The sequence below is a fragment of the Myodes glareolus genome, chromosome 9 (genome assembly GCF_982192425.1).
Source record: "Myodes glareolus chromosome 9, mMyoGla1.1, whole genome shotgun sequence".
Lineage (NCBI taxonomy): Eukaryota > Metazoa > Chordata > Mammalia > Rodentia > Cricetidae > Myodes > Myodes glareolus.
Window position 1 is genome coordinate 34,510,200 of NC_142034.1, and position 23,344 is coordinate 34,533,543.

At 43.7% G+C, this 23,344-nt stretch overlaps 1 protein-coding gene across 2 annotated transcripts; it reads right to left on the minus strand.

Moving 5' to 3' along the window:
• Window positions 1-5,397: 5,397 nt before the first annotated feature.
• Vezf1 (vascular endothelial zinc finger 1) lies at window positions 5,398-21,531 on the minus strand. 2 transcript variants are annotated; one of them, XM_085695637.2, is made up of 6 exons: window positions 21,371-21,531; window positions 16,377-17,071; window positions 15,568-15,631; window positions 13,848-14,049; window positions 11,673-11,834; window positions 5,398-8,737 (listed from the first exon to the last, which is right to left on the minus strand). In XM_085695637.2, exons 1-6 carry the CDS (start codon window positions 21,401-21,403, stop codon window positions 8,310-8,312), a joined length of 1,584 nt encoding a protein of 527 aa, XP_085551763.1. In that variant the 5' UTR covers window positions 21,404-21,531; the 3' UTR covers window positions 5,398-8,309. The 2 variants fall into 2 exon arrangements, with proteins under 2 accessions (XP_085551763.1, XP_085551764.1); XM_085695638.2 differs by having other exon boundaries at window positions 13,848-14,031; window positions 21,371-21,528.
• Window positions 21,532-23,344: the final 1,813 nt, after the last annotated feature.

Below are 23,344 nucleotides of genomic sequence, written 5' to 3' on the forward strand. Positions count from 1 at the left end.
GTGTGAATCCAGAGGGGAAATCCTGAGGAAGGGTAGAAGCTTGAACAGTCCTAACCTGTAGGGGTCCACAGAGGTGTGTCCGCTCCACCTTGATGAAAGGTCACAGAATTTAAGCCTTCTCTTACTCTTTCAGACAAGAGGGCTGACTTAAGTTGTGGCTGCAGACAAGATACTTTGATATAGAGTGTGGTTACTTGGTGTTTTGGGTATTGAGATGGCCCACAGAAGTGGATTCATTCCACCTTGACCAAAGATCAGAGAATTCAAGCCTATTCCTGCTCCTTCAAGGATATGATAGGAGGTTTGACCCAGGAAGTGACTGCCTACAGGATGCTTGGTCTAAGGTGTGGTTGTTGCACGTCCTGTCTTAACAACAGAATGTTTAACTCAGAATAAATATAGTAGCTTGATGTTTCAGGTATTGAAGCAGGTAATCACTCTGTTTGTTCTTTGTATCATGGGAAAGCAGTTTTTTGCTCTCCTTTCCCTGCTTTTGGATTGGGGTATATAAGCATATGGAAAAGAAATGTGGGACAAATTCAGTATTCACTGGATTGCCCTGTGGGTTCTACTCTGTGTCTCTGTCCCTTTTTTTCATATCTCTGTTCCTCCTATCTAATATTTCTAATCTACATGTTCCACCCTGAAACATAAGAACCCCTTCGAGGAAGGACCCCGACAGATATCGCCCCAACATGGGGCCTCAACTCACAATGCTTATTAATTGTGGGAAGAGAGGAAGAGAGACAGAAACAGAAAGACAGAGAGAGAGAACTAGGAAGTATTCTATTAGAATTAATGTCAGTTCTGTGGGTCAGAGGGACATCTTGTGCTTTCAGATGTGATACCCTGGGGACATTGTCCATGAAGCATTCCAGGTAACAGTGAAGAATGTCATGAGGAAATGTCAAGCAAACACAAAATGAGGAACTTTCAAATAAAAGAAAAAGGATAAGGCAGGAGTATCTTTTTTTAAAAAATATTTATATGTATTGGTATTGAGTCTGCATATATGCCTGTGTATGACATGCATACCTGATTTCCATTAACGTCAGAGGAGGGCATTAAATTTCCTGAAACTAAAGTTTCAGGTAGTTGCAAGCTGTCAAGTGGGTGCTGGGAATTGAATCAAGGTCCTCTGGAAGAGCAGCCAGCATTCTTAACCACTGAATCATCAAAACAGCCCCATGGGGGTCTGGAGTTTGTACCTTTTAAAATGTCAGCTATATAATATATAACATGTGAAGTAAAGGAGGTATATTAATTATTCATATCTTTGCTGTAATCAAACACCTGCAAAAAGCAACTTCCGGGGAGGGCTTCTTTTGGCTCACAGTTCAGAGGAGCCCAGTCCATCATGGCCGCTTATCTACAAACCAACAAGCAGAGGAGAAGCAATAGGACTCGTCTGGCTTTCTCCTTCTTCCCTTTATTCAGTTGAGGACTCCCCCCCAGCTCACGGGATGGTGCCACCCATGTTCCCAGAGAGTCATCCTCTGAAAACTTCCTCATATTAGCCAAAGGTGCACCTCAATAATACCCCAGGTGTTTATTAACCCAATCAAGTTGACAATAAATTAACTATCACAGAGAAAGGTTGGACTGCGAGTGGCTGATTAAATGAATTAGGCCAGCCTGTTCTACAAGAGCGAGTTCCAGGACAGGCTCCAAAGCTATAGAGAAACCCTGCCTCAGAAAGAAAAAGAAAGAAAGAAAGAAAGAAAGAAAGAAAGAAAGAAAGAAAGAAAGGAAGGAAGGAAGGAAGGAAGGAAGGAAGGAAGAATCACATAGTATATAAGATTAATGGCTGGGCTGTAATGTAAGAGTGGAAACATATAGAGAAGTCTTCACAGGTCATAGATGTGGTGTATGAAGTTCGAGATAGTCCAGAAAAACAACAAACCGATAAACAAAAATTAGAAAAAGAGCCCACTGTGGAGGGCACACTGTGAACGCCTTTAATCCCAGGACCCATGAGGCAGAGGCAGATGGATCTCTGCGATTCACAATACCAGAACCGTCTACATATGGACTGTTAGGAGTTCTAGACCAGGTCAGAGCAGATCTACATAAAATGTAGCAACAACAAAAAAAGCCCACAGTGATTTAGCATGAGACAGGTGTGAATTCTGCAAAACTGGGTAAAAGGCATATATGCATATATATAGGAGTTTTAATGTAAATTTGAAAACATCTCACCTAGTCTACTTTTTTTTTTTTTTTTTTTTTACAATATTTGAGTTTTCTCTGCATAACTTTGCAATCATTACCTGTGGGACCTGGGGTAAGGAGTGAATGTCAAGGGAGTAAGAGTATTTTGCCTTTTTTTTTTTTTGTACAGGTGTCTCTGTAGCTTTGGAGCCTGTCCTGGAACTAGCTCTTGTAGGCCAGGCTGGTCTCAAATTCACAGAGGTCTTCCTGTCTCTGCCTCCCTAACACTGAGATTAAAGGCATACGCCACCACTGTCCGGCAACACATTTTAAAAACAGATAAATAGGAAGGAAAAGCATTCATGCCATATGGTATGGTATGATCCTAGGCAAGGAGGTATGACATTAGTATAGATGACACAAATGGCTGGTGCTGGCAAATGGGGTGAAAGGTTAACCCAGCAGATAACCTTCCAGGACAGATTTTGGTCTTCTCTGGGTTGCAAAATTTATTCCTCCACCCCTTTCCACAGGCCGGTTCCCTGGCTTGCTCTCAAAGGATATGTTTGGAAGATACACAGACTGACTCAGCCAGCCATCCTTAGAGAAGCTAGCTGGAGTCGAATTTTGCCTATTTGCGCGGAATGCGTACAAACGGCCGCGCCAGGAGTAGAAATCAGGCAGCCTTCTACACACAAGCTTCTGCAGACACAATAGTGAGCAATCTGTGAATGAGCAAGAGGATAAACCCAACCAATCAGGGCCCAGTAGACCTCAGCCAATCCTAGCTCAGCGATGTTTTAGGCTGGGCGGGGTTGACCCCCGACAGAGTTGTTTGTTGGCCTGGTGCCCCTCCCCCACAGCCCTGGCCTCCAGTTCTAGAGAGAGCTAGAGGTCTGGAAGCGGCTGAGAGACCCGCAAAGTAGATTAAGCCAAACGTGCAGGCAGAGAACGCTAAACCTGGCCTGCTGCAGCCATGGCAACGCCGCATTTGCCTTGTATAATGTGTCCAGGACATCCTAGGAGGGGTAGCCTCAGGAGTAAGAGGGTCTAGAACCGTGGTTGTTCAACCTTCCTAAGGCTGCGACCCTTTAATACAGTTCCTTCTGTTGTGGTGACCCTCCAACCATAAAATTATTTTCGTTTCTACTTCATAACTGTAATTTCGCGACTGCTATGAATTATAATGTAAGTCTTTTTGGAGATTGAAGTTTGCCAAAGGGGTCGCGACCCACAGGTTGAGAACCACTGGTTTAGAAGGTTATGTGGCTTCTCTCCCTAAAAAAAAAAAAAAAAAAAAAAAAGAAGAAGAAGAAGACTGATGTTCGGGAGGGTGGGATTGATCAGGAGAGCTGTACTCCAGTTCTTGCAGAGGATGCAGTAAAGGTGGAGATACAGTAAGGGGAGATGGAATACCTCCCCGAGGAAGATGTCTATACTGAGACTATACACAGTCTGTTTCCTGGCCTCTTGGTTCTCTCGGATTCTAGTCTGAAGCCCGCCCACCACATCTCAAGTTATCTCCAACTGGTAGCTTTTCCAACGTGTCTTCCACCAGATTTTCTCACTCCTGAGATGAGGCTGGATAATAGTCCTGCCCAAATTGATATTGTCATAAAAGGGAGAGGGCTGGCAGTGTGGTTCAGTGCAGAGAGGACTTGCCCACTACGTGAACTACGTATCTGGTTCGATGCCTAGCATGGCCCAAACAAAGGCAAAACTAGCGAAGATGGGGATTGAGGTTCTAGGTGCTGGAGAGATGGCTCAGCAGTTAATAGCTCTGGCTGTTCCTCCAGAGAACGTGGGTCCGATACCCAGAACTCATGTGCCATTTAACAACTGTCTGTAACACCAGTCCCAGAAGGTCAGTGGTGAGGAACAGGGCAGTAGGCAAACAAACATTCGTGCAAACACCCATACACATAAAATCTTTGAGTTTGAGGTCCCATACTCTGTATCAGGCCTTGTGCTAAGCATTCTGTATTTGATTAGATAAAACTGGCCTAGGTCTGTAGCTAGTGTTTTACTTGTCACCTTGCCAGGTTGACAGGTAAACCTGTGGGGGACTATCCTGATTATGCCAGTTGTGTTGGAAAGACCCACCTACTTTGAGGGGCCCCATTCTCTTTTTAAAAGTTTTTAAGAATTCCACCACGCAGTGGTGGCGCATGCCTTTAATCCCAGTACTTGAGAGGCAGTGGCAGGCAGATCTCTGTAAGTTCGAGGCCAGCCTGCTCTACAAAGCAAGTGCCAGTATAGGCTACAAAGCTACACAGAGAAACCCTGTCTCAAACAAAAAAGGTTTTGAAAAATTGAAGTATTTTTAATTACGTGTATGTGCGTTTATGTGTTTGCACATGTGCACAGGTCAGAAGTCAGGTGTTGGATCCCCTAGAGCTGGAGTTCTAGGCAGCTGTGAGCTTCCAGATGTGGGTGCTGGCAATCAAACGTGGGTCCTGTGGACAGCTGTAGGTGTCCCACTTCCCAAGCTCAGGCAGCACTCAGACCTGAGCAGTCAGCGCCTGCCAGGGCCATTCCAGAGGTGCTGAGGTTTACATATCCACATGGGTGCAAAGGTGGTTCTTTCAGTCTATAAACGCCTTAAAAAAGAAAGGGACAGAATGCTGGGCCAGACCCGGAACTGATCAGACCAGTGGTCCTTGAGGATAGCAAAGTGAAAACCTCTACCTCTCTATATCTTGAACTCAAGTTTCCCCACAGGACCAAATTGCAAAGCCTCTGAAGAACAAAATCAGATACATGGGGCTGGATCAACTAACAACTTGGTGAAATAAAACTTCCCTTATTCCCAAGACAAAAGCATCACATGTAATATAATTCCTCTAGTTGTATTCAGAATCAATAAAGAGACTAAAGCAATTACCATGGAAATCTGGAGGCACCCAAAACTTTTCCATTAAACAAAGTGTCAGAATCTTGATTTGCTGCTTAGTGATGTTGTCACTTGGGTGCTTGTCACATCTGCCTTAACCACCTCCCTGGAGGCTTTACATGACAACTGATGTCGATCTACCCTTGCCTGGCTTTTTGTCAGTCCTTAGTGGGACTGTGTGGAGGGGTGAGTACCCTTCTGTAGTCCGGGGCCTTTCCTCTCGCCCTTCTCTATGGCAACCCTCCCTTTCCAGCCCAGTGACAGGCATGCACACCTGAGGAAGTAGTACTTCACTCATTTTTCTACCATCACAGTGAACTGATGAAGCTTCTGCAGTATTAAGCAATCCATCATAACAGTTGTGACTGGTTAACTTTAATTTGTCAAAATAAATCTGCAGTATTTTGCATGTTAGTAATACAGTGCTGGTATTGACAGGTAAAATCATCATCTGCGTACATAGAAACCTTCATTTAGGAGCACACCTTAGGAGGAAATGAATACACAGTAAAAGGTAAACGCAGGCCAAGCAGCGAGCGCTAGAGCAAGCATAACAGGCTGGATGTCAGATTTGAGGATTATCTAATACAACCGTTTAGCTGCCAATCTGATAAAGGGGAAGCTCTCCACCAGGTTACAACCAGGAGGGAAAACATACTCTGCCGTTTTGTAGAGTGGTGGCCATTGGTGCCTTCAACACATGGTTGAATCAGTTCATCAGCATCACAGCTCAGTTCCAGTTCCAGGACACAGGAGGATCTTACCACACCACCTGTTTGCGCCCCCTTTGCAATGGCCTACCCGCACCCCATCCTGCCATCAACTCTCTCCCTCCCCAAAGAAGACACAACGTGGCTTTATTATTGCAGACAAGCTTCTTAAGTGAATAGAGTATGCATACAAAATAGCATTTTATCTGAAGTCATACATGAAGTCTCACTCCTGTTTACAATGAATTGATAAAACAATCATTTCTAGTATATATCTTTTTCCCCCATAAGAACTAATACTCTCAGGGTCTTCTGACCACGCTGTAGCCTGGGGGAAGGGCCCATACCTGCCCACTTTGAGGACTGCTCCTTGGACCACTGTGGAGGAAGCCTGGGCTGTCTATGAAGAATCACAACTGCCACCAGAACAGAGATGGCAGGGCCCAGCAGACAGAGCACATGCCAGGAAATGAGGGCTTCCTCCACATGTGACCACTCCTCTTCCAGGTCTCAGCAGTGCCGTTCCCGGGCCTTCCCCACATGAGCCCTTCCAGTAGCTCACACATAATGATCTACATATTAAAAACAAACCAACTTCCAACTGTGGATAAGAACTGCTGTAACAAAGTCATAGCTACATATTTTTCTCTACATTTTGTTTATTGAGACAAACTAATTAAAAGGCACAAACATAGGGTATGTTTACATGGACATTATAACAAACATATACATTAAAAGTGTAGGAATGTGTTGCCTTCCTGCTAAACAGAAAGTTCCTAAGCTTTATATATACAAAAGTTGTACAATTTAATGTCCTAAAGTACAAAAGATCATTTATAAAATTATTTTACACTAGGTACTATTTATTTTAATTTTTTTTTACTATGTAGTTCATCCCCCTAGAACTGTTTTGTATAATGACACACAGATACCTGTCCCTGATGTAGGAAGTCTGTCTCAGATGCAGGGTATTTTGATGGTTGTACTGACACAGTGGGATATAAACGGAAGTCATCTGGTGTGAGTCCTGCAAGCATTCTGCAGGGTTAACAAAACTCATTTCCATTTCTCTTAACTGCAAAATTAAAAATGAGAAAGACCCAAAACATATTGCAATGTAAAAAAAAAAACAAACAACAATACAGCATCTTGGTTTGAAAGAACTCTTCTTTAACCAAATGCTTTAAAAACATGACGTGTGGCATGATGGCGTAAAGAGTATCTGTTTCCCTAGCTTTTGGTTTCTACCGTATGTACAGGGATAAAGCATCCGGCTAAGAAACAAAAGCACATGTTTCAACGTGCACAATCATTGCTGGGTTTCCATGGAGCATGTAGACAGCTGCCTCCCTGAAAACTCCAGAAAGCAGATACAAGTGTTTTCTTAAAAGAAAAAAAAAAAGTGATGTCCATATTTACAAAGTTGAACAAATCTGCACAATACTTGATTAGACAGAGGAGGGAGAAAAGATACACTCTGCTTGTTCTGAAGGGGCATCCTACCTAGTTAGTGGTTAGAATAAAAACTGTATACAATTTAATATAAGACATAAACTCTAGTGAGCGTCTAACACATCTGTGCCTGTTGTAACATCAACAGGCGCTGATTGGGAGAGAGAGGGGCCTATCACATCCCAGTGCCTCCAATGTCTTCCAATTTAAAGCAATAGATTTAAACTGTTCCAAAGTCCTCGTTGCTCCTGAACAGGAACCACTGGCCTGCGTTTGGAGCCTGCCTGTGTGCACACCTGACTTCTCCTAAGTCAGCTGCAGCCTTCTCATCAAAGCACAATTTGTTTTTGATTTTTTTTTTAAAGTTTTTGTTGTTTTTTTTAAAAAGTCAACTACAATGCTATATTCCATCAGGATTAATATGTTGAGCAATATTTACATCTCCAAATATCAGGTCACAATCCCTATTATATGTTGAAGTTAGAATGATAAATTATCATATGCTTTGCATATCAGAGCTGGTATCACCTTTCCCATAGGGAATGCTGCCTGAAATTAACATATTCCCAAAGGTAAAATGCATATTCTCTGAAATGCATTTTATTATGACAATGCATCTATTTACTCAAACAAACAAAAAAACACAGACAATTCTACACTAGCTCTCATTCTGTGGGTTTAGAACTTCAGGTTAAAACCACCCATCTTGTACAGAGGGTAAAGCTCTGCTAGTGTTTACAATAAAGTGATTTTGTAGGATTAAAACAATAATAATTAAAAAAAATAATGCTTTTTTTTTCCTTTTGAAATGGGTTTTATGATTGGTTTTAATTCTGGCATTTCACCTTGCCAGCTACTATCCTGTTTAAGCAATGGGGTCAGCTAAAAGGGGTTCTGATTAAACTAATGTGGTCCAGTGATAAGTTACACATATACCCTACTTTGAACAACCCCAGCCAAATTAGAGCAAAATGCTACTACACTCTTATTAACTAACATAATAAAACCTCCCAATTTCATAGTCTGCCTTTTGCTTTAATCAACTAAAATTAAGTTGCTGGTAAATATTTACTTTAACCCATATTTTGACTTTATAATACTGTTTACCAAGGTGGTGATGTAGGCAAAGCTTGGGGCAAGAAAGGCATGCTTTCTACAGGCCTCATTGCTATATTGAGGGGAGCAGCTAATGTCATAGGTGTGGGCAGGTTCATCGGTGATGTGATGGTGACAGGGTGTGCTATATTCACCGGGGCAGTTACAGGGGTGGGGAGGTTGACTGGGGTTGTGAGTGTTAAAGGAGAGGTCATGGATAATGGACTGGTTATAGTTACAGGATGCCCAATGTTCATCGGGCTGGTTATATTAACTGCACTTGAAACATTTACTGGACTTCTCATGCTCATTGCAGCTGCCACTGTGACTGGGTTTGACATAGTCCCAGACGACACAGAGGAGGTTATATTGAATGGAGTAGTGAGAGTCACAGGTGTCGTAGCAGCCGTGGAGGTTTGGCACAGGTTGGCAGCTTCTAAAATGAGAAGACAAAAGGGACTTTAGACTCTCATAACTATAAGCAAAATTCAGCTTCTGAATTAACTTTTCTTAATTAAAAAGAACATTTAAGAAACCAAATTACAGTTTCTACCAAGTGATCAAATACGAAGAGAGGATCTTCTGAGCATAGTCCTGGGGCAGGGATCCCACTGTATGAATCTCTTCTCTGATGCCTCGGAAGACTTGGGCAACTTGTTCATTCCTGGACTTCTAATTTCAGTTCAGATTTACTACCCACCTCAGAGATGCTGAGAGGACCAGTGACTTCTGCATGGCGCTCTGGGGAGCAGAGGCACTGAGTAAGCTAAGTGTCCTCACTGCCTTCATGCCTTCTGAGTTCTACACCCTTTCCTGGGACAGTCAATCACAAGCAGGCTGGCAGGAAAGACTTGTCTACACTGTGCCACCAGTGAGTTCTCAAAAGGCACATTAACTAGCAAAGAGGTGTATGTACTCACACAAACAAATGTTAAATGACTTCTTCAATGTGAAGCCACATTCCGTTGAGGCTTTAAAAATGGGTGAAGAATGATAAACTTTATTTCAGTGTCTGTTTGAGTCAGAGGAGTTAACTAATGTTATAGTTCATAATGTTTCTTTTGTTTTCAAGATGGAGGTCTATGTACCCTTGGCTGTCCTGGAACTGGTTATGTAGCCCAGGCTGGTCTCAGAGATCTTCTGTCTGCCTCTGCCTCCACAGTGCTGGGATTAAAGGCATGCACCATAATGACTGGCTTAAAAAACTTCTTCTGCTAAGGAAAAGCTACTACTCGGTAGTTGTGTTCTCCTTTCCTTCTCACCCCTACTTCCTCTTCTTTCTAATACTGATATAATCACCTACTTCATGCCCAATAGCATCTAACAGCACACATTACACACATCACCAAGCATACCAAGTTGGACTAACTTGGGGAAGGAAATCCTGTGGCATGTTAGGGAAACCCAGTCCTTTTTATTCAGCAATGCCCGAACAGATCCCTGGGGCTGGAGAGCTGGCTCAGCAGTTAAGAGCACATGTTGCTCTTACAGACAACCTGGGTTCAATTACTAGCACCTCCACAGTGGCTCAAAAACAATCTGTAACTCCAGTTCCAGGAGGACCTGAAGCCCTATTCTGGCTTCTGAAAGCACCAGACACGCATGTGGCACACATGCGTATAATCAGGCAGAACATTCACACACATAAATAATAAAATATTAAAAAAAAAAAAAAGAAAAAAGATTCCTGGCAGATGACATCCTACTTCACCCACTCAAGAAAATTCAGCACCACCTATCAAGATGCCATAGATTGGCAGTAAGGAGACACACCCGGGACACCCACTCAAGTCTACACTAGAGGAGTCTGCACAGGGTCCACAGAGGGGTCGAACCACTTCAGGCAGTCAGCCATCCTTTGATTGGTCTGACCTTATCTGGCCTGCTCTGTACTACATACCAGGAGTTGCCAAACAAGAATGATGATGAAATCCATCTAGGGAGGCTCTTTTTATTTTTTTAAAAGCTTCCTCAATGATAATCTGATTTTCATCCAGGTTTGGGAATTTGAAATTTACCCAGGTCTAATATTTAAAGAACATTTCTGGCTGGGTGTGGAGCTCTGGGTTCAGGGCCAGCCTGGTTTACATAGGGACCTCTAGGGCAGTTAGGGCTAAATAGTGAGACCCTGTCTCAAAAAAATTAAAACACACAAACAGTGACACTCTAAAATCAAGTTTAGATTTTCATGAGGTTCTCAACATAGCAGTCTCCTCTTTCCCAAAATGTAATGTTTACTAACAGAGAGAGACCCCAGCTACAAATGGGAACACAATAGCATTTTGTTTAGTGAAGGTCAGAATGAGTTAAACAATCAAGTCTTATTGTGCAAAGCAAGCTGAAATACAACAGGGAACACAAATGCAGAAAGTGAGGATGGGAGAAGGCCCATCGCTTCCTGGGTGACAGTCTCTCTGCTGACGTCCTCTCCTTGTGCTCTGCTCTGAGGAAGGCGTTTCTGTCTCCTGTGCTACTTTCTTGCCTTCCCTACAGTCTTCATTTCACTCTAGAGGATTAAACCTTTGGTACTGGACATAGAAGGCAAATGCTGACCACTGGGCTGTGCCCTGATTCTCAAGCATCCTTCTACTATGACTTCAAATACTTTTATTCCTTCTTTAGTGAAAATATCCTTCACAATATTCCTTCAACTACTACACAATTATTGTCATCTAAACTTCTATAACAAAATCCTCAACAGCAGAGGTGCAGATAGGTTAAGGTAGATAAAGCAGATAAAAGGTGAGACCAAGAGCCAACAGATAGCAAGACAGTAAGGTCTGAATCATGCACCAAATAATCAACACAGGACCAGTCCTGAGAAACAGGAAATCAGCAATGAGAAAATGAACTCACACAAGGATAGCTCATCTACCTCAAAATGGTAATATTTTAGAAATTAAGAAAAGAGCCCATTGGGTGATGATGGCACACACCTTTAATCCCAGTACTTGGGAGGAAGAGGCAGGTAGATCTCTATGAGTTTGAGGTCATCCTGGTCTACTTAGAGAATTCCAGGACAGTCAAAGTGACACAGAGAGACCCTATCTTAAAACAAAACAAAAAAGAAACGCTTAACACAAGGACACTGACATAAAAAGGAACTATAAGCATACCAACCTTGACTGTATATGTAACAAAAAGTAAACCCAGAGAAAGAACAAGGCAGGAAGCGCTGAGGACTTTCATTTCCCAGTAACAAAACCCTAAATGGAAGCCCTGTTGCCAATAATTAGATTATACCAAACATTGGTCATAATATAGTCATAGCTTCAGCATTGTGAAGCTAGACTCCTCGTCCTCTCTGTCACCTGGAGTATTAATCAAACACTCCTTGAGCCACACGTGGAGCACTGGAAGCCCCTTCTTACCTTTCTTTCTTGCTTTGACAGCTTCTTCCCACAATCTCAGTGTCTCTACCTGCTTCCCTGGCCAGCTCGTCACATGTTGTTGCTGTTGCTGCTGCTGCTGCTGCTGTTGCTGTTGCTGTTGCTGCTGCTGCTTTTGATTGCTGGTCTCTTCACTCATGCATGCTATTCCAAAGACAAATCACAAATATTGTGTTTACCTTAAAAGAGTGTAACCATGTTTTCAAACCCAAACCTAGGAGCTAGAGATATAATAAGTCAGCTGCTACAGTGCCTGTCTAACATGCAGGAAGAAGACCTGATTTCATTCTCAGTATAAGACCCTATCAAAAACAAAAGCAAAGAAATCCAAGCCAGAAGTGTTGCTGCACACCTTTAATCTCAGTATTCAGGAGGCAGAGGCAGGTGGATCTCCACGTGGATCAACCAGTCTGGTGCTCTACACTGTGAGTTCTAAAAGCCAAGACTACATAGTGAGAATTTATTTCAGAAACAAGTAAGCAAGCAAGCAAACAATCCCACCCAAACACAGATGTTTTGACTCCTTGTGCCTTTATGGCTATTGTCATTTAACTAATTGCTCCTAATGTAGTGAATCTTTTTTCTTGCTTGTGTCTATACTGAATAAAACAAATAAATTCACTAAAAGTCAGGAAATGAGCAGCAAGATGGCTCAGCAAGTAAAGGCACCTGGCACCAAGCCTGATGTTCTGAGCTGAATCCCTAGAACCTATGTGGTGGGAGGAGAGAACCAACTCTCCAAAGTTTTCCTCTGACCTCCACACTTGCACTGTGGTATATGTGTGCACACACACTAAACAAATAAAACATCATTTTAAATAATCTGTAGAACTAGAGAAAACTAATATAAAAAAGAAAAGAAAATTTTGCTATATTAAAAAGGAATTATCTTTGAAAAAGGAAGTTGGATAATGTTAGTTAGCATGGGCTCAATATTTAATAAACTATCAAATAGATTTGTTTAACCACAGATATATATATTAAAACAAACTTTTATAAAGTATAGCAAGCTAGATAATGAACCCGATATACTCACAAAAATGCAAAAGTAGATGGGATTAAAACACATTAAGCTAGTCAGGTATGAGGCACATACCTTTAATACCAATATTTGGGAGGCAGAGAAAGGCAGATCGCTGAGTTCCAAGTCAGTCAAGGCTACAAGAGTAAAACAAAACAAAACAAAACAAAAAATATTAAGCTGGGTGGTGGTAGCACTCGGGAGGCTGAGACAGGTGGATCTTTGTAAGTTCGAGACCAGCCTAGTCTAGGACAGGCTTCAAAGCTACAGAGAAACCCTGTCTCGAAAAAAAACAAAACAAACAAACAAAAAACCCACATACTAAACTTTCCCATTCACTGAAGCCATTCATGATCATTTATTTAGAGAATTCAATATTTCTGTTGCATGAAATATATTTGTAATAAGATACAGAATTATGAAAATAGTCTTCCAGTGGTTAAGGAAATTTTTAAAACAAAAAGTTATGTATATTAAGTATTAAATTTTATCTTCAAGTCTGAATTTAATCCTTCTCTCTGTGTGTGTGTCTGTGTGAGTGAAAAGGTCTCACATAGGCAAACTGTCTCTGTTGGTGATGTGAGCCTTGAACTCCTGACTCTCCTGGTCCCATCTTCCAAGTGCTAGGATTACAACTATATGCCACAGTTTATTATTATCATATTATATTACTTTGTCACAGGCTAGCCTCAAATGTACTTTATAGCCAACTCTGATCTTGAACTTCTGATACTTCTGCTTCTAGCTCCCATGCTCCAGGAATATAGGTGTGAACCATGACACCTAGCTGCTGCAATTCCAAGCACCAGAGCTCTGATTCAAACCTCAAACAAAACAATGAAAATAGCTGGGATGAAATTCTGCCCTGTGGGTATAATTAGTAGTAGACAAGTATAGGACTAGAAGTGAATGAATGGAGAATGTAACAATGCTGTTTGCATACATGGTTTAAAGCACAGTTCCAACACCAACCCGCTCTCTCCATTGATGCCTGCTTGCCTATTCTGGTGATGGGAGGAAACAAGATGAACATTAATACATTCCCATGAGCATAGTCAAAATATCTTTGATATATTGAAAAAAGAAGCCTACATTTCATCAATATGAAATGCAAAACAGTCTGAAACATCACCTACTTTTACTGATGCCTTGTTTACACGTATTACAGTTGATACTTTGGCTCTGCCCATGTGTCTTTAAGTGGCTGGTGATGTATGCTGCACTCAAGAGCTTCCCACAGATGTTACATGATACTTTGCCTTCGTGGCGCACCATGTGTGTCCGTAGTCTGTCTTTGGTGGCAAAGGCAGCAGTGCACGTCTGCATGAGGGAAGAAAACTTTTTTTAAATATAGACTATCCTGTTCAACTCATTTTAAAGTATGTATATTCTGCACATTACCCCTACCCACATCAGCAAACTTGGCTGAACTAGTCTAATTTTCATTGCATGAGTTACTGAGAATCACCAATCATTCTAAAACAGCTGGTGATTTTAGATGCTTCTATTTTGGAGGAAGAAAATGCATCAACACAGAGTAGTGAAAAGATGAGGCTCACACTGAGTTAAACCTAGATTTAGGGCTGGGCAGAGGGCTCAGTGATAGAGTAACTGCCTCGTGGGTTCAATTCCCAGCACTGCAAGAGCAAAGCCAAACAAGACAAAAACAAAAGCCTGGATTTAAACTGAGTTTCACAAATCACTAAACAGTGTAATGCTGAATAAGACAGTTAATCTGTCTGATGTCTCTATGGAACAGGGACAACACCTATCACAGAATTCCTGGCAGACGAAGAGCTTGGTTCACAGAGTAGTATTCAGTGAATGACACTGCCGTCCTTCCTTCAATTAGATTGTTCTTAGAATTCAAGTCATTTGCTTAATAAAATCAGTCATTAATAAACAACCGAAAGGAGCACTAAAGAACTTCCAACAACAAATTAGGATCAGGAATGCCTAAAACGGTCATTTGAGCGTGCAAAATTCTTAACTTTTTCATTATCACAATTTATGCCTAATAAAAATCACTGATCTGAATACATCCTCCAATTTGGTAAAAGCAAACAACAATCTAGTAATAATAACACTTATTCCAGTGATAATAGAAAATGCACTGTAAAATTTTCCCTTCTCCGGGCTGGAGAACAGTGGCTGCTCTTGCAGAGGAACCAGGTTTAGTTCCCAGTACTCACATGGTGGCTCATAAGCACCTGTAACTCCAGTTCCAGGGGATCCAACAACCTCGTTTGCCTTCCTTGGGCACCAAGCATGTACATGGTGCACATACATACATGCAGGCAAACATTCATATACACAGCATAAAAAAATAACAAAAGGAGTTGGAGAGATGACCTGGAAGTAAAGAGCACTGGCTGCTCTTGTAGAGGGCCCAAGTTCAGTTCCTAGCACCCACGTCGTGGTTCACAACCTTCTATGACTCCAGTTCCAGGAAATTTGATGCCTTCTTCTGACCTACTTAGGCTCCTGAGTGCATATTGTACACATATATACATTCAAGTATACACACATACATATAAAGTACTTTTTTAATTACAAAAAAATTTCCCCTCTTAAACCAAAAAATGTCATTGTCCAAGGAAAGGGAAACACAGCCACACAAAAATAATAAACTTATATTTAAAATCGATCTTAATATACAATATATATACATATATATGTGTATATATATATGTATATATACTATCTTAATATTATAAAACTAGAATTCCAATGAACCACATTTACTCCAATCTGTGACTTGAAGACTGTTCAAGAACCATAAGATTTGAGCGGCTCCGACTTTCTGGACAATGTGTACCAGGTGCGACGCTAAGGATAAGTCATTTTAACTCTTACTTGGCATTTGAAGGGTCTTTCTGTTGAATGCACATGTTTTACATGACAGCTTAGGTGGTCAGGCCTGTAAAAGAGTTTCAAACGGAAGATGTAATGGAATACTCGGAGAAAACGCCGCTCATGTGATGCTGCGCCTTGGCAAACTACAGGGGAGCATCCTGCAGAAAGCAAGGATTACCAACTCCCACACCCTCAGCGCAAATCTCCTCACCTCTCACATCACAAACCAAAGTCTTAGTCCTTCACCTGTTATTCTTCTTCTAGTCAACATCAGATCATACTAAAGTTCTGATTCTTTACAACACAAACACTCAAAAGTCGAAGTTTCAATACCAGGAATAACTACCACTGTGTTAACTCTAAGAGCTTTTTTCATTTTTTTTTTAAAGTGAAAAAGTACACATATAAAATGGGGCTAGAGAGTGGGAGAAAAAGCCTCTTAAAAGTTACATTAAGGAAAAAAAAAGTTGCATTAAGAGTATGCAAAGTCTCTCTGATTTGCAGTAATCCTCATATCGGGTTCTCCAAACTGAACTAAAAACTGGCAAGACTTTTGAAATGTTAAGAATCCTTATGCCAAATGAAGGCCTGGTTCTACCGAAGTCCCTCCTTAAGTGATCTGACAGGTTAACTGCTATGTTCCACTAGTCAGTCATACCAAATCAGAGTTAGACCTAAAAACAGACTTTTTCACCAACTTCCCCTTATAATGAAGACCTGCTCATGTAGCTTTTCACATTAACCTAGATCACAGATACAAACTGGCACTGACTGATGCCATAATGAAAAAGCAAGGCAAAATGCAGTACCTTGAGAAGCCTTTCCCACAAACACTGCAAGTATAGGGTTTGGTGATGCCTCCTTCATGAGACCTCACATGGTAAGTCATCCGGTCCTTCCTCTTGAAGCGCTGATTACAAATAGGACACTCAAAGGGCTTTTCGTCCGAATGGGAAAGCTTGTGCCGATTGAGATGGTACACATCCCGGAAGGCCTTCCCACACATCTCACAGGCGTGGTTCTTCTTGACGGGCTTACTGGGTTTCTTGACAGACTGGGGCACAGGCATTGCTGTGGTGCTGGCACTGCTACTGGGGTTGGTGCCCGAGGAAGATGTAGTGACTGTTGATAAGATGCCTGCAATAGTTGAAACCAACGAAGTTCGGCTGCTGTCTCCAGCGATGGTGGAAATAAGGGGAACCACTGTGGTGGGAGTTTTCTTTGCCCGAGACACCAGCTTGATTCCTGTGTGGCAGGACTGATGGCGCCTCAGGTGATAGCTGTCCCTGAATGCTTTACTGCAGTAAGTGCACACAAATGAAGTTTTGGGTTTTTCTTTTTTAATCCCAATGGCATCCTTTAATGTTTCTGGTGCAGCCTGAGGTTTCTGAGTTATCGGTATTGGAAGCAACGGTTTCTGATCAGGGGGCTCCACAGCAGAACTCAGGAGGGGCAGCAAGCTGTTCTGTGCTGCCTGCTGTTGGTGATGGGAGGCTTCATGGGCCTAAAACCAAACATTTACACTTGAGAAACTGAGCCTCTCGGAGTGACCTTAACCATTCAACATGCTCCAGACAAGAGAGCGCAGAAGCCACAGTCCCGAGTCTGTGAGCTGCCCTCTGTCACAGAGCTGCAGCGACCACCTGCTCTCAAGAACTCTGGGTACAAAACACTGAAAATCGCTGTTGGTCAAAATGTTTGCATCTACACTGCTGACAGCAATCATACTTTCAAACAGCTGACTAAAGTACACACTATCCTGGCTCATGAGAGACATTAGTCGATGAAATCAGTGCGCATTTGACTGCCAATACTGAAACCAAGCTTAAATAACTTGTCAAAAAAAGAGTACATGCCAGATCTAAGTATTTAATAGTATCTTAGATTGTGGCAATATACAAACCCTGTATATGATTAACAAGATCATCTACTTGTCTGTTACGAAGGGCATAAAAAGCACCAAGTCTCTCGCTCTCTATCAGAAGAAAACTAGTGATTGAGAAAGGGCCTGCTAAGCAATGAATGAAATGTAGCTCTGTGAATTCATCCGCTAGCTGTTATAAAGCCCATCACTTAATTCTACTGAAAGATGCGGCTGACATGAAAGCTGCCATTTGTCACTGGAAAGGCATCTGTGAAGGTGGCAAACACCTGGCATCTGCTTCTCAGACCAGGAAGCCTCTACTAGAGTTTGCATCCTTTACCAACACTAGCAAACGAGAAAACAAACTGCAGCCACTCAAGCGCACCTCTTCCAGGAGCAGCTGTGACACAGCAGGAGATACATGCTTCTCTACTTTAGAACCTTAGCTGGACCACTGTTTGGAAATTTTAGAAAACGATGGAAAAAGCTCTTGAAATAGCTCTTCCTAATATGTTGCTCTTTACCAACTTTATTTTTTAAATATTTGACAGTGAGCCCAAGCCCCTATGCTTGAGTTTTGTAATCCTAAAAGGATCAAGCTAAGAGTTCCAAATATTTTAAGCATATAACATCCTAGGAAGAGCCCATCCCATCATCGTAGACATGTGACAGTTTTCTTACCCTTCATACACTGTATTCACTTGATTACCTAAGTTATTAAAGACACAGACAACGAAACAACAAGCACCCAAGGAAGCTAGGCAGAGCTTCTCTTCAGACGGTCAAGAACATCCATTTCTCACTTTTCACTTAATTGCAGGTCAGCAGCTGGGCCTGGAACCACTCTTCCCAAAGATTAGGAGGTGTGGTATCCAAAGGTAGCAGTCTGAATTTAACACTCTTGATTTAAAATGTCCTTCAGGCTTTGCAATAACACTTAGAAATTGCAATTACTAATGGGTCTTCTTCCAGATTCAATGTTCACACCAAATTACAGTCCACTTTTCATCTAACGTGTGCAGCTCTTTTAACTTGGAGCCTACCTACCCAAGTGTACTTACAGAATTTGGTTTCTAATCTTACTCTTTTTCGAGCTAAGTAGGATACCCAAGTTTCCATACTGAATACAAACAGTTAAGAGCTGAAGCTAGCTCAAGATATACAATTTCAAAGGCTAACATACCACACACCATGGAATGCAAATCTTCTGGACAAAGTTCAAACTTATAACATTTTGAGCCATTTTTCAATTCTAAACAACCATCAGAAGGACGGAGCACTAAAAGAAATGACTGTCATTTTACCAATCCAGGTGTTTGTGCTACACAAATTCTCTCTACAGCACTGCTGACGCTCACACTCGAGGGTCACACCAGGTCCAGGTCCCTGAATAAAATGCTGTAGAACCTACTGGAAGAATCAGCCTCTAAAGATTCCTAGGAGCCCAGCACTTCTCCATAAAGCTGGCTAAGAAGGTAATTTTCCTCAACTTGTTTTCTGAGGAAAAGAGTTAAATAAAAACCATGGCCTGCCTTCAACGAAGTGATTTACTTCTCAAATGCAAGCTCTCAGTTGGCTTTTATTTGACTAGCATCATCACATCAAAGTTTAAATTTTATCTTCTAACTCAAGTGCACAGCTCCAGCCCTGCCCAAGCTTTCCTTTTTCTGGGGCTGGCAAAAACCAAAACAGAAATGTTATTTCATCACCCAGGGTGGTAGAATGTAGAACCATGAAATCTCCATTGCCAGAGGGTAAGAGATTTTGTACTGAAACAAATTAGCATCGGTGAGTCATATCTTGAATGTCCTGTTAGAAGAATCATCCATCAAATATTTTAAGAGCTTCACTTTCACTTTCCACCATGTTATCTGGAAAGCAAGCAGGTTATTAAATTTTGTTTAAAGAAACAAATTCAACAGGATGCTCCGAGAAACAGAGTTGAATTCTCTATTTCCCCAGTGAGAAACTGAAAACTGGCACTGAATGTCTGTTTCCATCTTTCCATAGGAGAGACTGAAGGTCTCTTTCCTCATCGTCCTCAACTCTAAATTACAGCTTTTCCAACAATTTTCACAGCACACACTGCACGCCCAGGATCAAATATGAGCTTTCACATTTCCTCCTCAGGTGGAAAACAATTAGTAGGTTGGCATTAGCTTTATCCAGGAAAAAAAATAGTTAAGATGGCTTTTTAAAGTATGGAATCTTTCAACTAGCTTCCCAAAGATGAACTGTGGGCTTCTCCTTTACATAAAGAACTCGATTTGCTCGCTCTCCATTAAGTTCACGGATACTCGGTGTAATAGTGTTTAAACCACTTCTATGGCTCATCAGTCCTTTATTGTAAAATGACCATCTGTAAGCTTCTTCTAAAGACGGCGTATGCCGGCTTTGCACCAACCCCATGAGCTAGTTTTGTATTTCCTTGCCAATACATTCTTAAGTTATCACTTTACTAACAAGCTCATCAAAGCAACCAACACTAGATCAGAATGATAGTGTGGGAAGTTCCAAAATCTTAAGAATTTCCGATTTTAGTAAATCCATTTATTTCACTAATTACTTAGAATCAAAATGCCCATACTTGAAAATATGTCTTAAGACAAGCCAGGTTACACAATAGGTGATTTTGCGTTCTCCAGTTTCCTATATAACTCCACCGGGATGGGACCAGACGCTGAGAAGATAATCTGAGGATTCTGCATTTCCAAAGGGCTCAAAGCGCCCAAGCTACGCGTTTGGAATTTCATGAAGTATTCATAGGAAAATAACTCAAAAGAGGCAGGCGCGAAGGACACACTTTAAAAACGACGAGTTTCCTAACCTTCGGGTCTGAAGTTTCTACGTGAGCTCATCTCTACCGTTCATCAATGTATTTGCAAACAGAAACGAAGCAGGGAAAGAAAGTTCCAAACAGGGGTCCTGCATTAAAGTGGCAGGGGAAGGGTATGGCTAAAGTATCCGCTATAGTAGCTTTGAAGTTTCTAGCCAAAAAAAAAAAAGAAAAAAAAAAAAAGCGAAGATCCACACGCCATGAGTGACTCATCTGGGGGCTTTGTAAGCGGACTTTGCGCTCGCACTCCGCTTCCCGTCGCCCACTGGGCCCGAGCGAACGTTCGAGCGAGCGGGCCGCGAGCGTGCGAGCGAGCGAGCGAGCGAGCGAGCAGCGCTCCGAGAAGGTCGAGCCTGCAGGAGTCCCGGCCCCCGCCGCTCCCCGCCCCCGCCCGGCCCCGCCAGCCCGGGGATTCCCCAAGCTCAGTGGGACGGCAGAAGAGCTGGACAGAGGCAAGGGGACCAGCTGCCAGCACTCAGCTAGGACTCGGACTAGGAATGGAAAAAAGTTTGCGGAGGGGAACCACGCTCGCAACACCCCCGGTCGGGCATACCCGAGGGGGCGGCGAGAAGGGGGAGTGGCGGTGAAGCCAGAGATACCCGCTATTCGCGGGATGTAGGAGGAGGGTCAGAAAGTCAACACACAAGCACACACACAAAAAGAGAGGTGACGCGAAAGCGTGAGCGAAAGATGGATGGGGACTCAGAGCAGGACCGGGGGACCCCCTCGTTGAGCCGCGCGGCCGGGTCGGGCGCGCAGTGGCCGAGCGGCCCGCGCTACCCAGCGGCCCGGCGCCCTCCTTTCTCTGGGCCGCGGGGTGGTGACAGCGACCGGCCTCCTCCCTTCCCCTTCGGGGCGGGAGGGAAGGGTGTGTGTGTGCGTGTGCTTGGGGGGGCCCGGGTTCACCCCGAGGCCTGCTTCTCCCCCGCACCCCGTCAGGCGGCCTCCTTTCACCTCAGCGGCCGGGCTCCGCGGGAGCGGGCGGGCGGAAAAACAAAGGGGGATTAAGGCCGGGCCGGAGAGCGGAGCCGGGAGGGGAGGAGCGCCCGCCCGAGCCCGGCCCGGCCCCCCTGGCCCCCCGGCCCCCCCGGGGCCCCCAGTACCTGGAACAGGAACGCGGTCCAGTTGGCCTCCATGGCTGCGGCGGCCGACCCCCCTCCTCCCCACTCCCCCCGCTCGGGGAGCCTCCTCAGCCGGAGGAGGCGACAACAAAGCGGCGGCGGCGGCGGCGGCAGCGGCAGCGGCGGCTCCTCAACATGGCAGCGCCGAGCGCGGCCACTTCCGGTAACCTCCGGGACGCACCACCGCGGCGGCGAGCGCGGGCGGGGGGGGAGCCCCGGCCCGGCCGCCGCCGCCCCCAGCCGCTCCGACCCCCTCCGGGCGTCCCCGCTGCCGGCGCGCCGCCTCGGAGCTCAGCCAGTGCCCGCGGGCGGTGGGGTCAGGGCGCCCGCGCGGGGGCTGGGGTGGGGCCGGGGGCGGGGATGGGGCGCGGCGTCCCCCCCCGCGGGGGTGTGTGATGCTGCGGTCCGTGGCTCAGGCAGCTGGAGCAGGGGGAGCTCAGGAGAGAAGATGGAGGACGCCAGGGTCTGGCACTGGCCCGCTGGGCACAGCTGGGCTGTCTTGCGTGACTCTTATTCGGTGCCCAACGGCGTGGCGTCCTCATCATACCCTCATCAGCAGTCAGAGCTCCGGTCGGTCACCTGGCTCTTCAGTCGGCCAAACCCATCACAGCTTCCACCTACGAACTAGGAGGACGTAGGCTTTCAGTGTCCCTACCCTCCGGGATTTTCATCCCTGGCCAACTAAGCTCTCTCAACACTCTTGTATAACGCCATCGCCCTTTGCGTGGCCTTCCAATTTGAGCAGGGAATTCCACTAGGATCCAGTCTTAGATCCTCCTAGTGTGGAGGGAAACACTTCCCACGCGTTCAGATGTCATTACTGGGTTATTCTTGGGTGAAGGACTGTGCTTCCCCGTCCTTCCCTTTCATTCCGGATACAGGAAATTATATATAAACCCTCTCCCGCCAGGGTTAAAAAACAAACAATAACTACAAATGAGAACAAGTATATAGAGAAAATTATTTTAGTCTTTTAGTACATTTTCACCCCTTCCTCCCCCTGAACGAAGTCAGACTTCTGGTTGGACAGCGTCAGATGTCACTAAGGTGACCCCAGCCTGTTTGCAGTTCCAGTCTTCTGTGTAGGAGTCAGCCACTGCTAATGGTTGGAATCTGTAGATCATAAGCTCGTATGAAGTCTTGAATGTTTTCTATCCTTTCCTTACATAGAGTAGCTACTGTGAATATCAGAGACAAGCTATTATTAAACACGAGTCTCCAGTCCAAGAAATCCATGGTGGGGAAATGAGGGGGCAGGCTCCATCTATGGTATTTTTATAAACTGGCTTTTAAAAATTCCTCAGATGGGTACATTATTTCAGGACATCACCATATTTCAAACTGACTCTTATCCTCTCCAGACACTTCTAATGAAAGACACATCTTCAGCTTTCCCCAATATATACGATCCAAGTAGCATAGTTGCAGAACTCTTGAGATCAGAAACTGAAGAGGTACAGTAACTTGATTTATTTTTCCACCCATTAAACAAGCCAATATATTGCTCTCCCACTCTTCCATCAGTCACCAGAATAAAAGGGCTGGGAAATGATGGTCTGGTTCCTTTTAGTGTTGGTTCCCCATTAGATACTGCCTGGAGGCCTTGGGTATGAACGAGAAGTCCAGCAGTTTGGATGGATCAGTAGCAGTAACCACCAGAGAACTGGTCAGCCTAAGACAGGAGGGGACAGAGAATGAGTTTCTGAAACAACTCTTAGCTAAACTACTATATGTTCCCTGCATCTATCAGTCTCTCTTGATGTTTCAGAAAGATAAGTTAACATCTACATGTAAACTAAGGAAAAAGATAACTAAAATATGTTCTAGGTCTGACCCTGGACATAGTATGTCCTTGCATTTTCATTCAGTATATACTAGTCTCTGCTTCTTCCCCACCTTAGAAGATTCATTTCAAGGTCTCTATAAATTTGCTTCCCCTCCTCCTGTGTATAGCTG

What these genes read in the sequence shown, in the direction of transcription:
- Vezf1 (XM_085695637.2), bottom strand. Translation starts at nt 21,403, where the DNA reads ATGGAGGCCAACTGGACCGCGTTCCTGTTCCAG. An exon ending in AAAGACCCTTCAAATGCCAA is followed by an intron (nt 14,050 to 15,567) that starts GTAAGAGTTAAA and finishes ATTTAAAAAAAG; the next exon opens with TTTTCTTCCCTCATGCAGAC. An exon ending in TAAACAAGGCATCAGTAAAA is followed by an intron (nt 11,835 to 13,847) that starts GTAGGTGATGTT and finishes TCTTTGGAATAG; the next exon opens with CATGCATGAGTGAAGAGACC.